At 38.5% G+C, this 16,070-nt stretch overlaps 2 protein-coding genes across 2 annotated transcripts in view; one reads left to right on the forward strand and one right to left on the reverse strand.

The window, feature by feature from the left end:
• Positions 1–14,396, forward strand: part of LOC100968217 (collagen alpha-6(VI) chain) — a 154,029-nt gene extending 139,633 nt beyond the window's left edge. The window contains exons 36-37 of the mRNA XM_003829444.7: positions 2,392–2,485; positions 12,555–14,396. Coding sequence (XP_003829492.5) covers positions 2,392–2,485; positions 12,555–12,750 — 290 coding nt within the window. The 3' untranslated portion in view covers positions 12,751–14,396. The remainder of the gene's footprint in view (positions 1–2,391; positions 2,486–12,554) is intronic.
• The window catches only part of PIK3R4 (phosphoinositide-3-kinase regulatory subunit 4), a 102,992-nt gene that overhangs the window by 13,620 nt on the left and 73,302 nt on the right, over positions 1–16,070 (reverse strand). The window lies entirely within an intron of this gene.

Consider the following 16,070-nt stretch of genomic DNA (forward strand, 5'->3'; position numbering starts at 1 on the left):
CAGCCTGGACTTTAGCTACAAAGTAGAAATCCTTGCCGTGTAACCTTAGCACACTGCCCTTTGATGGAAAGTTTCATCTGTTAAGGCACCAAAAAAGAGAGCCAAAGAAAAATTAAACAGTTCTTGGCTTTGCTTTCACAAGTTCCTGAGGCAGAGTTTGAAGTGTTAGGAGATACCATTTTACCTGTCAGAATGAAAAATAGAGCCTTGCAAAACTTTCTTAGCCTTGTTAATGGCTCTTTTTATGATGCCAGTAATTAGAGTAACTGGTGCCCATAAAAAAGAAACATGGGCTGCATTTCTTGGAGTAAGTTTGCCTTGAAAATATGCAATCCATTTTTAATGCAACAGGGTGGATAAAAAGCTGTATCCTAATATGATTCTGAAGGGTGAAAAGCACTTGGTAGGACTTGCAAACGTTTTCATGGTAAATGATCCCTTGCAGTCCAGATACAGAAAAATGAACACACAGGCAAAAGAGTACCCGGTGTGGTTCAATTGAGGTCCTGATTGTGTCTCAAATGTGCCTCTGATATTACGTGGCAAGCCCAGTTAAAGCTGTAGAGACACAGACTTATCAGTCAGTGTAGGGTGAGGTCTAAAGAGCCTTGGAGATTGTTGTTGGGGCTGATAGTATATCCTCTATGATTCAAACTGACTCTAGAACCAGTAGTACCAGTGTCACTTGGGAGCTTGTTAGAAATGTAGAATCTTAGGACCCAACCCAGTCATTCTGAACCAGAATCTGCATATTATAAAGATCCCCAGGTGACTCATATGTATATTATGGTTTGAGAAACACTTGGATGGGAACAATAAGCCCCCAGAATGAAATTTATGTGGATGTATTCTGGAATAGAAGCCAGAAAGAAGAGCTGAGGAAAAAAAGGAAAAAAATGGGGATGGGGCCATTCTGAAGAAAGGAATCATAAGGCATTTGTAAGGGTAAAAAAAGTACATCTCTAAAGACTGATAACTTGTAAAGAAACTCTCATCAGGCAAGAAGTTGCAAGAAGTCTTATGATGGAATTTCCTTCCCCACTCCCCCAAAATTCTTGGTAGTGTTTCATGGGTTATTAGTCAAATTATATTATTAGATAAATGGCACCACCCCAACCCTCAACTGAGGAAAGGTAAAAAGATGTTTTAAGAAAAAAGTACTTAGGGTACATGAGAGATACATAAAGTGCTTTGGGAAAATTATAACCATGATGAAATTATACACCATTCTTCTAGAACTTAGATCTATAAATCTTCAATCTTTAAAATGTAACTATAAAAGTACAAGTCAAGAAAGACTTTGCATAATCATGTTCAAGTCTACATGCTTAATTCCATAGCAGGCTCACAGACTTGCACTAACACATTCAACATTAACATATATTTACTGGGGAACTTCTCTGAGCCACTCACTGTTGTGATGCTGGGTATCAAGGAGTGACCAAAACAGTCTTGGTTACTGACTGGTCTTCTGGTCTAGCTCCCTCGCTTTGTGGCTCTTATTTAAATATACTGTTATAATAGAGTTGACTATCAAGCACAGTCCACATCAAAATCGACACATTTTCTAAGAGAAACAAAACTGCTGACAAACCATCTGATACTTAACACAGATAAAAAAATTAAAAATCAGGTGCACAATAACAGAAGCATCACACAGTCTTAGGCCATTCAGTCCAGAGCACACAGTCTTACTTACAACAGCAGCTCTGGAGACAGTGTTGGGTCACAGTCCAGGACAAACTTGCTACTTATGATGACCCTGGGTGACCAGGAAGAGATCTAGTTGTGTTTAGCAAATCTATTTGATTTACTGCTTCAAAGAAATAGATAATACATTTTTAAGAATTCCCATCAAAAATGGCTTTTAAATCTTTACATGGTATAAAAAGAGGCATGCTTCATTGTTATGAAAAATTAATACACTTCCAAATGAAATGAGCCACTAATGAACTGAACCCAAGATGTTAGTGCTATTGTTGCTGTTGTTAGTGTTTCAAAGATCATAAAGAAAATGTCTTTTTTCCTTTGCATTTTGATATTGCAAAGGAGCAAATAAATAACTACTCTTGTTAGTTTATATCAATTAAAAGCCAGACCATTAGGACTGGCTCGTTGTTATCTCCTCTAATGGTTGACCCGCTTTAGCAGCTAAGAGGATCTTACTGAAAAGTTAGTTGAATTCACCTATAAATTCAGAAGGGATGTGTTTTCTAAAGTCAGTTTTAAAGATTCCCCTGAGAAATCTGCTTTCATTTCATGTGATCACCTTAGTTGGTATTTTTCTTGATGGCTATTTAAAACAGTAAAGTGGCACTTTGTGTACAGAGCAGATTGCAGTAATGTTAACAGTCATGAATACAAGACTTATCACAGACTTTTCTCTTCTAGGTGCAATCAACAAATATCCACCAATAAACTTAAAAATAAAGTGCAACAGACTTAACTCTATAGATCCAAAGCAGCCCCCACGACCATTCCGAAGGTATTGTCTGTTTGGTGTTACTTGATAAATGAAAATGCCCCCTGCCTTTCTTCTATTTTCCTCCTCCTCCTTTTCTTGCTTTTCTTCCTCCTTCATCTTATTTGGACAAAAATCTATTGCTACATGATATTAAAATATAATTCGAAGGAACAAGAGATAACTTTTTAAAATGACCATGCTGATCTGAAAAACAAATTGCTTTTTTTTTTAATGGAAAAGCTAAGTGTTGAAATAAAACACCCAAATGGGACACCCCAGTGACAATGAGCATGCCTGATAACCACATTGTGGTTTCTAAATACCTTTAAAAGGAACCAGGGTTTCGTAGAGAAAGTCCTAATTCTAGATTGCCCCAGGGAAGGTACAATATTAGCCTGGAGAAACTTGTTATGCCAGAAAGCAAGAAAATAATTAAAAACCAACAATGTCTTTTCAAAAGGACAAAGGAGTCATCTTGATGGGATTCCCACTGGCCTAATTTTGAGTAAGTTGAATGTTAGAAAGTATAAAGATAATGAATTATAACACTTTGAATTTTTAAAATCCGCAAGTCTATATAGACACCTCCAAAAATGGAGGAAGAGAGAAAATGTTCTCTATACAAGAATGCTAGCTAATAAATGTAGAAGGAATGGTAGAATTAGAAAATCACCAGTTTCTGGTTCACAATGTAATAACAATATTAATAACATATACAATAACTGATCATTACAGGGTGCCAAAACCATCGTGTGACAGGTTGTTGGGGAACAGGCTGTTTAAATAGTCTGACAGAACCACTCACATGTTACTTATTAATTACAAACAGGAAAATGTGCCTTTACATGGTGAGATCTGGCATTATGTGCCTCCTGAGGGGATGCAGTGGGAGGTGCACAACGTCACCTAAATGAGCGTCTTGGTGGACCTCAGATAGGATGTTTAATCCAAGTCTAATAATGAGGAAACCAATGGACAATTCCAGAATCTAGAATGTTTTTCAGAACACCTTGCCTACATTGTTTATAGGATTCATATCATGAAGAACAGAGGGACATGGGGTACTGTTCTAGAATGGGAGACAAATGAGACAAAATGGTCAAATGTAATTGTGTGAATCTTAATTTGATCCAAGATTGGAAAAAAGCTAATATAAATGATATTTGGGGAACAATAGGGAAAATTTGAGTATGAACAATATGTTGGATGATATTATTGAATTAATGTCAGTATCCTTGTATGTGGTAGTAGTATCATGTTTTTATAAGAGAATGTCTTTGTTGAGATAGGTATGCTGAAGTACTTAAGAGTAACATGTATGATGGCTGCACCCTACCTTCAGATGGTTTTCCTAAAGGGAAGTAGGATAGGGTGTGTGCGTGAATGAATATATGTGTACATTATATACATATATACATATAAAGAATAGCAAGATAGTAACAGTTGGAGACTATAGGTGAAAGATATACAGGTTATTTATGATTCTGTTCATTCTAATTTTCTGTGAATTTCACAATTAAAACTTGTAAAACTTAGTGAAAGAGTAAACAGTAATAAATGTGTCTGAAGAGAAACATAATTACAGAAAATGCTGAAATAGAATGCAGAGATGATCAAGAATTTTAGAGACGAAATGGGAAGATCTAACCTATATCTAATTGGAATTCTAGAAAGATAAAATAGAAATAATGAGAGCCAATATTCAAAGACATAAAGAGATTATCATTTTCTAGAACTTATGAATGACATGAGTTCACAGATGAAGAAAAAAGATAGGCAAGATAAATAGAAAGCAACAGTTGGACATAGTATGGGGAAATGCAGGACACCAAGACAAAAGCAGCCAAAAAGAAAGGGCAGATTATCTACAAATAAATTATAATTAGGCTGGTAGGTGATTTATCAAATGTAACAGTGGAAACCACAAAACTATTGAATAACTTTAGTGGAAGAAAATTTTGTCAACTTAGAAAAACTGTCTTAAGACAATTTAGACTTAAACAATAGTTTACTACAAAAAAGTCTTTATTAAAGAAACTTCTACAGTATGTACTTCAAGAAAAATAAAAAATAACCACAGAAGAAGGGAATGAGATGCAAGAGGCAATAGTAAGTGATAAAGTTTATCAGTATTTAGTTAAATCTAAACAAATGTTTTTTTTGTGTGTGAGACAGAGTTTCACTGTCGCCCAGGCTGGCGTGCAGTGGCACGATCTCAGCTCATTGCAACTTCCACCTCCCAGGTTCAAGCAATTCTCCTGCCTCAGCCTCCCAAGTAGCTGGGATTACAGGTGTGCACCACCACACCTGGCTAATTTTTTGTATTTTTTAGGATAGATGGGGTTTCACCATGTTGGCCAGGCTGGTCTCGAACTCCTGGCCTCAGGTGATCCACCCACCTCAGCCTCCCAAAGTGCTAGGATTACAGGCGTGAGCCACTGCACCTGGCCTAAACAAATGCATTTTTAAGTAATATATCTTAACTTGTGGGATTATAAAAAAGCTGTACTTGTTAACAAAGCTATGAAAATAAAACATTTCACCTGGTGGTTTTAACAGAAAAAGTTCTAAGACTATAAATATTAATAAATGTTTTTGATTTATTTAAATATGAGAAAAGACATCAACAAAAATAATCTTGTATTATTAAAAAATGAAGCCTTAGACTTTAAGGAAAGCAAGGTGGTACTAAAAAGAGGGTAATAATAATGTAAGTCACAGGGAGATAGATGGAGTTAAAAGATTCTAGGAGCTTGTATCATTTGGGCCGGGGGTTAGGCTATTGAAAAACTTGAGATGCTTAAAAAATGCATAACAAATTTTAAGGGCACACATGAAAAAGAAAAATAGAAATTAGCTAACTACCAAAAATCTACTGAGGGAAAATAGGATAAAAAAACAACAATGTAATAAATATTTTTTAAAAATAAAAAGCCAAGAAAGTTTCTTTAAAAAGGCCAAAAAAAAAAGACAAGTAGAAGGCACAAAGACAGCAGAATCAAGTCAATTTAAATATATGAGTAATCACAAAAAAAAACATAGGTTAAACATGCCAGTTACAATCAGAGATTGATGGATTTGATTTTGAAAACAAAATAAAATCCAGCTTCAGCTGGGCGCGGTGGCTCATGCCTATAATCCCAGCACTTTGGGAGGCCGAGGCAGGTGGATCACCTGAGGTCAGGAGTTCGAGACCAGCCTGGCCAACATGGTGAAACCTCATCTCTACTAAAAATACAAGAAATTAGCTAGGCATGGTGGCGGGCATCTGTAATCCCAGCTACTCGGGAGGCTGAGGCAGGAGAATCGCTTGAACCCAGGAGACAGGGGTTGCAGTGAGCCAAGATCACACCACTGCACTCCAGCCTTGGGGACAAGAGCAAAACTCCATCTCAAAAAAATAAAATCTAGCTTCACCTGCTTTCAAGACACACATCCACAATATAAGGAAATGGAGAGGCAGAAAGTAAAATGATGAAAAAAACATACCAGGCAAATATATCAAAAATAAAGGTAGAATAGCTATATTTATATCAGATAATATATACTTTTAAATAAAACCATTTTGTAGAGATAAACAGGATGACTACATGATGACAAAGTGTTCAATTTATGAGGAAGATAAAACAATTTTAAATTGATGAGGGTCGTAAAATCTTAAAATAGACAAAAGAGAAACTGAAAAACCATAAGGAGAAATTGTCATTGAACCATCAAAATTTGAGATTTCAGTACACTAGTTTGAATATTGATAGGTCAAACAGACAAAAATTAGTAATGATATAAAAGATGTAAACATAAGTAACAAATGATTTAATAGATACATGCAGAACCCCGGACAGAAAAATTAGACATTCTTCTGAAGAACATATGGAATATTAACAACTGTTAAATCAAGGTGGAGTGTTTACAAGTGTTCCTTGTGCAACTTCTAACTTATAAAGCAAGTGTCAACAAATCTCTGAGAACTGGTGTCATACAATCCACATTGTCTGACCACAATGCAATTAAGTTAGAAATTAATAATATTTTAGGCTGGGCACGGTGGCTCACGCCTCTAATCCCAGCACTCTGGGAGGCTGAGGTGGGTGAATCACCTGAGGTCAGGAGTTCAAGGCCAGCCTGGCCAACATGGCAAAACCCCATCTCTACTAAAAATACAAAAATTAGCCAGGCGTGATGGCACACACCTGTAATCCCAGCTACTCGGGAGGCAGAGGCAGGAGGATTGCTCCAACTCAGGAGGTAGAGGTTGCAGGGAGCCAAGATCATGCCACTGCACTCCAGCCTGGGCAAGAGTGAGACTCTGTCTCAAAAATATATATATATAAATAAAAATAAAATAATATTTTAAAAACCTATACATTTTAAAGGGAATAAATAAATAATGGGACAAAAATTATAGTGAAAACTTAAAAATACTTAGAACTGTGTAACAATCAAAATGCTATATGTCAAAACTTGTAGGATGCACCAGAAGTCATGATTTAGGAAATTTTATCTTAATTCTCATGTGAGAAAAGTTATTTAAATTCAAGAAGCTAATGAGCTAAGCGTTGATCTGAAGATGTTATATATTTGAAAAAACAGACTATGTTCAAAGAAATGAATGAGTAGAACTTAATATTTTTTAAAAATTAAGATAGTATCAACAAAGGCAAGTCAGTTCTTTCAAAACTTAAGAATGTGCATATATATTGTGTCTTTAGCATGTATGAATATTACTTTTTAAAAATTAGAAATAAGCGAAATCAAATGGGAGTGTCTTTATTTCTGTGGTAAATTATTTTGTACAAACACACATATACATTACCCAGCCACCAACCACAGTCGAATGTGCACCAGCACCTGGAACCCACACTTAGGCAAATACCTTTGGCGATGTGCCTACTTTTATTGTGTGATGTGTGCATTTCTGCATGGTGATCAAGGCCAGGGAGGCACTCCTAATGCAGTAGCCCCAGCTCTGTCACCTCTGAGAAGCCTCCACCTGGAATCTCTTGCTTACCTTGACAGGTGAGCTGTCCAGGGAAACTGTCCAGCAGCAAATAATTCCTGAAGTCAAGCCTAAAACAGGCCTGTGAATTAAGTCCAAGGAGAGCAGGTCTCCCCCTGCTGCAGGTGTCTGGCAGCTTGGAAAAGGGACATAGACAAGATGCCGTGCATGTGACTCTTGCCGAGGACAGTATCTTTGGCATGGAGGGTACATTAAAGCTGGTGTTAAAGCAGTGTTTTCACCAAGTCAGGCTAAGTGCTACAAGCTGGTTAGCTTGCACAGGGCCTGGGTGCTCAGTAGGGCACAGCACTTGGGGTTTAGTGCTCTACAGTCACTATTAATGTTATTTTTGAATTTGAGTTTTATAGTGAAGTCCAATGGGATAATAAAGCAAGTGTTGGGGAGTCGGAACCTAGAGACTTGGTTCACTTGCCAGTCAACCTCCCTCCACTTCCCCAGGACTGGTTCTCATAGACCACTGTGTACCTCCCAGCTCCCTGGGGTTCCCCCATCCCACCTACCCTAGACTGGGAGGCTTAGGGTCAGTTATGCTCCCACAGTCTTGGGACAGGGAAGGCAGCGGCCATCCACCCCAAGCTGGCAGTGCCACGCTGCATTTATCTTTTGCCCACCTACATCGAGGCACCCAGCATGTCCCAGCAAAGAGGCTGCAACACTCTAGAGCAAGTCTGTCCAATCTGTGGCCTACAGGCTGCATGAGGCTCAGGACAGTTTAGAATGTGGCCCAACACAAATTTGCAAACTTTCTTAAAACATGAGATTTTGGTGTGACTTTTTGTTTCAAGCTCATCAGCTATCGTTAGCATTCGTATATTTTATGTGTGGCCCAAGACAATTCTTCCAGTGTCGCCCAGGGAAGTCAAGAGACTGGACACCCCTCTGCTGTAGGTTGGGATGGCCAGCCAAGGGAAGAGGGGAGATGCCTGGCTTGACTTCTGGCTGTTGGGAAAAGGAACTCAACAGCTGGCCACACACCAAGTAAAGGGGATGGGGAAAGCTTATTGAATGACAAATAGAAACCTCCATGGCAGATGGAGAGATCGCAGAAGGAAGAAAGCTTTTTTCCCTGCTTTTAGACTTAAGGGCCTGAATTTGCATTTTGCCGTCGGCTCTTCACATATGTAGCCAGCCATGAATGCTACAAGGACACATGTGGGAGCCAACCTATGCAATTAAAAGGCATTTTTGAAAACCACTCCTACCATGCTTTATGTTTGCAGAGAAATATGAGTGGGAAGAGGGGATCCACAGTGCTTTTGGACAGGAAGTTTCTTCCTCTTTCGCCACACTGCCCCAGATTCACTGGATGCTCAGCTTCTCCTATGTATTTGAAATGGTGAAATGTCAGCAAATGGCTGGGGCATCAAGGAATTGAGACATGAAATCCATACCACTGTCTGTGCATTCGCCAGCCATTCTATAAGTGATCAAAGACTCTAACTAATCAAAAGTTATGAGCCACACAGCTGCTTCTGAAACTCCTTACCTGAGCCATTCAAGAGAGGTGAGGCACAATTGAACACACAGGATTGAGGGAGATGAGAATACCTGCTAGGAAAGAGGTCTGGATATAAAGATGACTCATCAGGTCTTTAGAATGACTTGCATAGGAATTAGGTCATTCTGTGAGATTATGACAAATACATGTAGAAGCTGGTGCTTATCAGATAGAAAAGGAAGGAGCTGAATCAAACCACAAGCTACCAAGGAGACAGGTGGCCCATGAGGATGAGAGAGCAGGGCACCCTCTTTATATAAGCACTTAGATCTACTCAGAAACAATAAAGGCAGAAAGCCACCTGTTTATTGCTTCATCCAGCCAGGGAAGAACCTGTGCCAGACTTTAAAGCAGTGATAGGCCAGAGCCAGAACAATTGAATTGTAAAAATGGACATAATCACTAATGCCATATGAATAATGCATCTGTTATAATTCTGCTTTCCAAAGTACGTTTTCTGGGCACACCAAATGTAAAAGAATTCTGGAAATAGAAGCAATCTTGTCTGCATTTTCTATTTCAGTGCATCCAGTCAACTAATAGATGTAGCATGGCTGACTCTTGAATATCTGCATAGATGGAGGAATCTGATCACAGAGAACTACAATTAGTCCCACCTAACCTTATCTAGAATTTGTCACATCCATCTTTCCACAAACTTTACTGGAGCTGAGCACAAGTTGCAAAATAGACGATTTCATTCTTTGTCTTGACAAGCTATTGGAGTTACCAATCAGCAAAGAATTATTTGAACAATATATAGTAGGATAAAGAGAAACAAAGTCTTATAATTCTCAAATTGAGTAATCAAATTTTTTTTTTTGGAGATGGAGTCTCACTCTGTCACCCAGGCTGGAGTGCAGTGGCGTGATCTCAGCTCACTGCAACCTCTGCCTCCCGGGTTCAAGCGATTCTCCTGCCTCAACCTCCTGAGTAGCTGGGATTACAGATGTGTACCACCACACCCGGCTAATTTTTGTATTTTTAACAGAGACAGGGGTTTTACCATGTTGGCCAGGCTGGTCTTGAACTCCTGACCTCAAGTGATCCAACTGCCTCAGCCTCCCAAAGTGCTAGGATTACAGGCGTGAGCCACCGTGCCCGGCCCAAATGATTTTTATTAAGTGATTATTGCCGGGTGTGGTGGCTCACACCTGTAATCCCAGCACTTTGGGAGGCCGAGTCGGGTGGATCAGGAGGTCAAGAAATCGAAACCATCCTGGCCAACATGGTGAAACCCCATCCCTACTAAAAATACAAACATTAGCTGGGCGTGGTGGCACACACCTGTAGTCCCAGCTACTTGGGAGGCTGAGGCAGGAGAATCACAGGAACCCGGGGGGGCAAAGGTTGCAGTGAGCCGGGATCGTGCCACTGCACCTCCAGCCTGGCAACAGAGCAAGACACCATCTCAAAAAAAAAAAAAAAAAAAAAATTAGTTGGGTGTGGTGGTGGGTGCCTGTAATCCCAGCTACCCACGAGGCTGAGGTAGAAGAATTGCTTGAACCCAGGAGGCAGAGGTTGCAGTGAGCCGAGATCGTGCCACTGCACTCCAGCCTGGGCGACAGAGCAAGACTCTATCTCAAAAAAAAAAAAAAAAAAAAAACCCCCAAGTGCAAACTCCTACATATAACATAGTGAAAAACGGAAATTCAAAGATATGGTATTAATGTTCAACCTTTTGAGAATAAAAATATTTGAGAGGGGGAAAAAATATAGCAATATCATGCTATATAAGCACTTACTAATTTAACAATTTTTTCTTAACAAAGATGGGAAGAAAGGTAACAGTAACTAAACCTGCCGTAAAAGATAACAAAGGACCTAACGGAAAAGGCGGGGAGGTGGGGAGAGGTGCGGGGCGGGGGGAGGCAGCGTGAAGGGGCTAGGGAAGAGTCCAGTAAAGGTAAGACCATGAAAACAGCGTGCTTCAGACTCAAAAGAATGCCCTTCCCATATCAGTGGAGCCAATGTTCTATGCATACAATCGTCACTTTGGGGAATTTGAGTTTATAATGTTCACTCTGCAAGATAATAAGGAAATGCTGGGATGGTACATGGGTGGCTAACTCCTGTAATCCCAGCACTTTGGGAGGCCAAGGCAAGAAGACGGTTTGACCCCAGGAGTTCAAGACCAGGTTGGGCAACATAGTGAGACCTCAGCTCTCCAAAAATAAAACAATTAGCCAGGTGTGGAGGCACATACCTGTAGTCCCAGCCATTCGGGAGGCTGAGGCAGGAAGATCACTTGAGCCCAGGAGATCTGGGCTGCAGTGAGCTATGATGGCAACACTGCACTCCAGCCTGGGAGACAGAGTGAGACCCTGTCTCAAATAAATATATATACAACTAGTCTAGGGGACTTCAGTTGTTGCTCACAACAACAGAAGTTATTTTTCATTCCCATTTTACACCTGAAGAAACAAGGGTCACTCTAGTTAAATGATTTGCCCAAAGCTGCTCGGCTAGGGGCTAGAATATTAAAATGTAAGAATGTGTTTGAACCCAAAACTCTTTCCACAACATCCCTGTAAAATACGATTGTCTGAAATGGCTCCCTTTTTGTACTGGCCAATACAGTAGCCACCAGCTATATGTGGTTAATTAAAATTAAATTTCAGTTCCTCAGTCACACTACATTTCAAGTGCTCAAAAGCCACATGTGGCTCATGGCTGCCATATAGGTAGTACAGATTCTAGGACACTTCTGTCAGCAGAGGTTTTTTCAGACAGGCTCTAAGTTCTGCTTAGCACTTGGCTTCTATGATTCCCTGATTTCTCAACCTGTCCCGCAAGCCCTTCCAGAGTCTGACTCCAGCTCCTCTTTACTGTTGGGTTACTCATGATTCCCAGCCAGGCTCTTTCTGTGCCTGCCAGACTGGGCTCTATTTCTATGTCCCCCATTGTACCTAACACCGTGCCTTCTATTAAGCAGATAGTAAACATATGGACGGATGGACCTATGGAAGAAAGGAAGAGATGAAATAAGGGAATGGCATACATTCATGCTTTCATTAGACAAATACTTATTGAGTGACTGCTATGTGTTAAGCACTTTTAGGTTCCTGGGATTACTATAGTGAACAGACAAGATCTCATGAACCTTCTGTCTGGTTGGGTGGAAAAGTGAGGAACAGACCATAAGGAAGTTTACAGGTAAATAAAAGTTCAGATAGTGCCAAGTGTTATAATGAAAATAGCATGATGTGCTGAGGGACTGTAAGTAGGAGTGGATCTGGGAAAACTATAGATATGGTGGTCTGTGATGAGGTACCATTTGAACCCAAATCTAAACAATCAGAAGAACCAACCATAGGTAGAAATGAGTGGTACATATTCCATGAAGAAACTTTGCTGCTGAAATAATACTTTTGCATACTTTGATGAGATGTATCATTTGTCAGCTTCTGATATATGAGCCAGTTTAAGTACCCAGTTTAATTTTAAAATTACCCTGGAGGAAGGCTGCAACAAGGAAATGGGTGAAACAATTAATTTACTAAGACAGATTAATATGTAGTCTATTAAAGTTGAAATGGCATTTATCTTCTATGATGTTCTCTTTTGTTGTATAGCTTTGTTCCTGGACCACTTAAAGCTACCCTCAAAGAAGATGTATTACAGAAGGCAAAATTCTTTCAAGATAAAAAATATCTTTCAAGAGTAGCAAGAAGTGGCAGAGATGATGCTATTCAACATTTTATGAGAAGCACCTCCCATACCTTTAAGAATGGAAGGATGATAGAAAGTGCTCCCAAACGACATGATTAAAAAAATGCTTGAACAACTTAGCCTTAGGAAGCATGGTAAGACTCTGGACTTAAATAGTAACTAAATCTGCTGCCAGAACTCAAGCAACAGTTTGTAGGTTATCAGGTGACTTGACCCCCTGCATTCATTGGTATTAAGATATATCTTGTTCATTTATTTGACCACTCCTGACAATTCCAGCACTCTACGACTGATATGTCGAAGAACTGTTTCATTAGAAGACAGAAGAATGAAAGAAGTGTTTTGAAAAGTCTAATGGAGATATAATTTGAAGGTAAAATTTATATGATGTATGCATATGTGTACATGGGTCAATGTTAATTCTTTTATCTCTGTCCAGTTCATTTTCTGCAAACCCATCCTCCTTTCCTAATTTAGTAATGTCTAATGCTCATCTATTTAATCAAAGTTATTTTTTAACGTTTTAAGCTACTCCAAAATGTACCCTAGAAATGGATGCTGTTTATATGTCGTATTTTTTTAAAATGTAACCTTCTATTCCACTTAAACACACCACTGTGGGAGTTGTTTGCTTGGACTGATGAGAAGAGGGTAATTTTCTCCATCTCTAAATCCTCCTGAACTCACTGAAAAACTCATTAATTCCCGCAGAACATAAATTATTGCTTTTGAGCTGGAAGTTTTCTCTTCATTAGGAAGCTTACTGCCATTTTGATGGAGCTTGAAGCCCCCATTTTGATGGACTTCTAGTCTGTCTTTCCTGTTATGGTCATTTATTAATTTTCACTAATCCATATATTCTTTAGACAAGGAGAGTCAAGAAACAACTTGTCATAGATGAAGCTCTGAGTTACTTTTACCCATCAGGTAGCTGTTTAGTCAATAATAAACAGCACCAAAACAGGATTGGCAGAGCTCTTAAAAACAGCCTTAAATACACACTGAGTTTAGAAAAATGGAAGAAAATCATTGTTTTAATCTACAAATTCATACGCAGTTGCAGAGATGCAAAAGAGATCAGAGTAAGTTAAAGTAGGAAAGGTTTTATAAAAGTATTGATGGCTGTGTCCTCATCTGCATTTTTGTTTTTATGATAGGGCTGATATTTTCAACAACGAAACACCCAATGTTCAGACCTTACCTCAGTCTAAGAGCTGGCTCCACAGTTGGTAGCAATGGCCCTGTTAGGCAGACTGTCCCCCTCTTTGGGAATGGAAAGAAGCCCTGCCTGGATGCATGGAGCAGATGGATACTGACACCAAGGACATTCAGATTTTCTTTCCTATACCTATTTTCATAAAATTTGGAAAGAAAAACTATCTGCAGTATTTTTTTAAAACAACTTCTGCTATTCTTACTTAGAGAAATCCAGAGATAGCACCTCATGTCTTCAGAGGAGCAAGAAGTTCAAGGAGTTAAATGTCACATTCATACTCAGGTAATAGAGAAGAATAAAACACATCAGGTTTGCTTCATCTATCCTAAGTGGTGCTTAGGGGTTCAGAAAAAATGTTTCAAGTACAGGAAATTAATGAGCAATATTTACGATGTATTTTAATAAAAGGGATTTTTTCTAGTTAACTCTGAGTTAAGCACGAACTCCTTTCTTTTGTTAATTGTTGGAAATACCATTAAGATGTATTTGTCTGTTTTTCTGCATTGGCAAGTAAAGAACATCAAACAAATATTCCCTTGGTGACAGATTATTTTTAGTATTTTGGGCCATCTTTTGAATCACTAATAGGTGAGAGCTCTAAAGCATGCTGCAAATAGAAGTTCCTTTTTAAAAATCCCTAATATTAGTATTTTCCCTGATTTACCTCTTTCTCCTAAAAGTGGAAACAGCAAAAATTAAGTTGAATATAAATTTAATAAAGCTATATTTAACCCAAGAATCACACAAGCAGGATGCTTCTTGGTTTAAAAATGTGAATTAATCAACTGTAAAGGAACTGCCTCCCATTATCTCTGCACTGAGCTATGAATCAAACTTTTTTTTTTTAAGTAGAGGTCAAAAGGAGATGCAACTTAACACGGCATCAGATTGTAATACTTAGAATTCAACCAAATAACTTTTTTTCAAAACTGGGGCTTTTCTGTGGGGCAAGGAGACAGAGAAGAATGGGTGGTAGCAGGAGATAAGGGGAGAAAAGGATCATATCTCTGTCAACCCACTCCATTTTTTTTTCTTAGCACTTCCCATATTTATCAGTCTTACAGCTTATCTAATGGCTCCAGGCTGAAGTCCAATCTCAGCATTACAGTTTATATATCAAAAAAAATTTTCCCCAACCCCCTTGGAGACTCTAAATCTGACTTAGTAGCTAGAAACCCTGTAAATATGGTCTTAGCAGACATTAAGGGAAACAAAGGCAAGGCAACATGACGATGCCAAATTTGCAATTTCTACCAATCCACTAAGCTATCAGGCCTAGTTAGTCCATCATTCCTAACTTTGACATTTCTGAACGACTGGCATTTTCTGACAGTTTTGTTGTTTACCTGTCTAAAAACTAAGTACAGTTGGCTCTGTATCTGTGGGTGTTCCACATCCATGAATTCAACCGTGGATAAAAAATATTCAGAAAAAGAAGGATGGTTGTGTCTGTACTTAACATGTACAGACGACATTTTTCTTTTCATTCTCTAAACAAAACAATAGAGTATAACAACTATTTAGCATTTACAGTGTATTATGTATCGCAAGTGACCTAGAAATAATTTGAAGTATATGAGAAGATGTGTGTAGATTATATGCAAATACAACATCATTTTATGTAAGAGACTAGAGCATCTGTGGGTTTTGTTATCCTTGGGAGGTCCTGGAACCAATGCCCCAGAGATACCTAGGGATGATTGTATTGAATCATGAAACTAGATATATGTTTTGTAAACTATATGTACTGTAACTTAATCATATAATTATAAAAATATAGAAAATTCTTACAGTATTTCTAAGCAAGTAGGCTTTTCCCTTGGCTGAGATTTTTACAGACTCATGCAACTAATTTTAAACTAAAATATTCTGAATACCATAAATCCTTCTGCAAGTGGATATGAATTAAATATGGAGAGAGTCTGTATGCAAATAGTAATCCATAACCTTGAAGGGTTTTATCTTAGTGGAAAAGACCAATTTTGGCCTTTTAAAAATGTATATTTTTGGTGTACTTTTATTTTTCTTTTTCATGCATTCATTCAATAGTCTATACTGGATAGAAGCAACCTGTTGGGCCAAGTGTCAGAATTTATGGTACAGCCCATAAAAAATAATGATGGCCAAGAGGAGGCACACTTGTATAACTAATATGCAGGAAATCAATTCTACAGTGTTAAATAACTAATAAGACAGACTGTAA

This window comes from Pan paniscus, chromosome 2 (genome assembly GCF_029289425.2).
Source record: "Pan paniscus chromosome 2, NHGRI_mPanPan1-v2.0_pri, whole genome shotgun sequence".
Taxonomy (NCBI): Eukaryota; Metazoa; Chordata; class Mammalia; order Primates; family Hominidae; genus Pan; species Pan paniscus.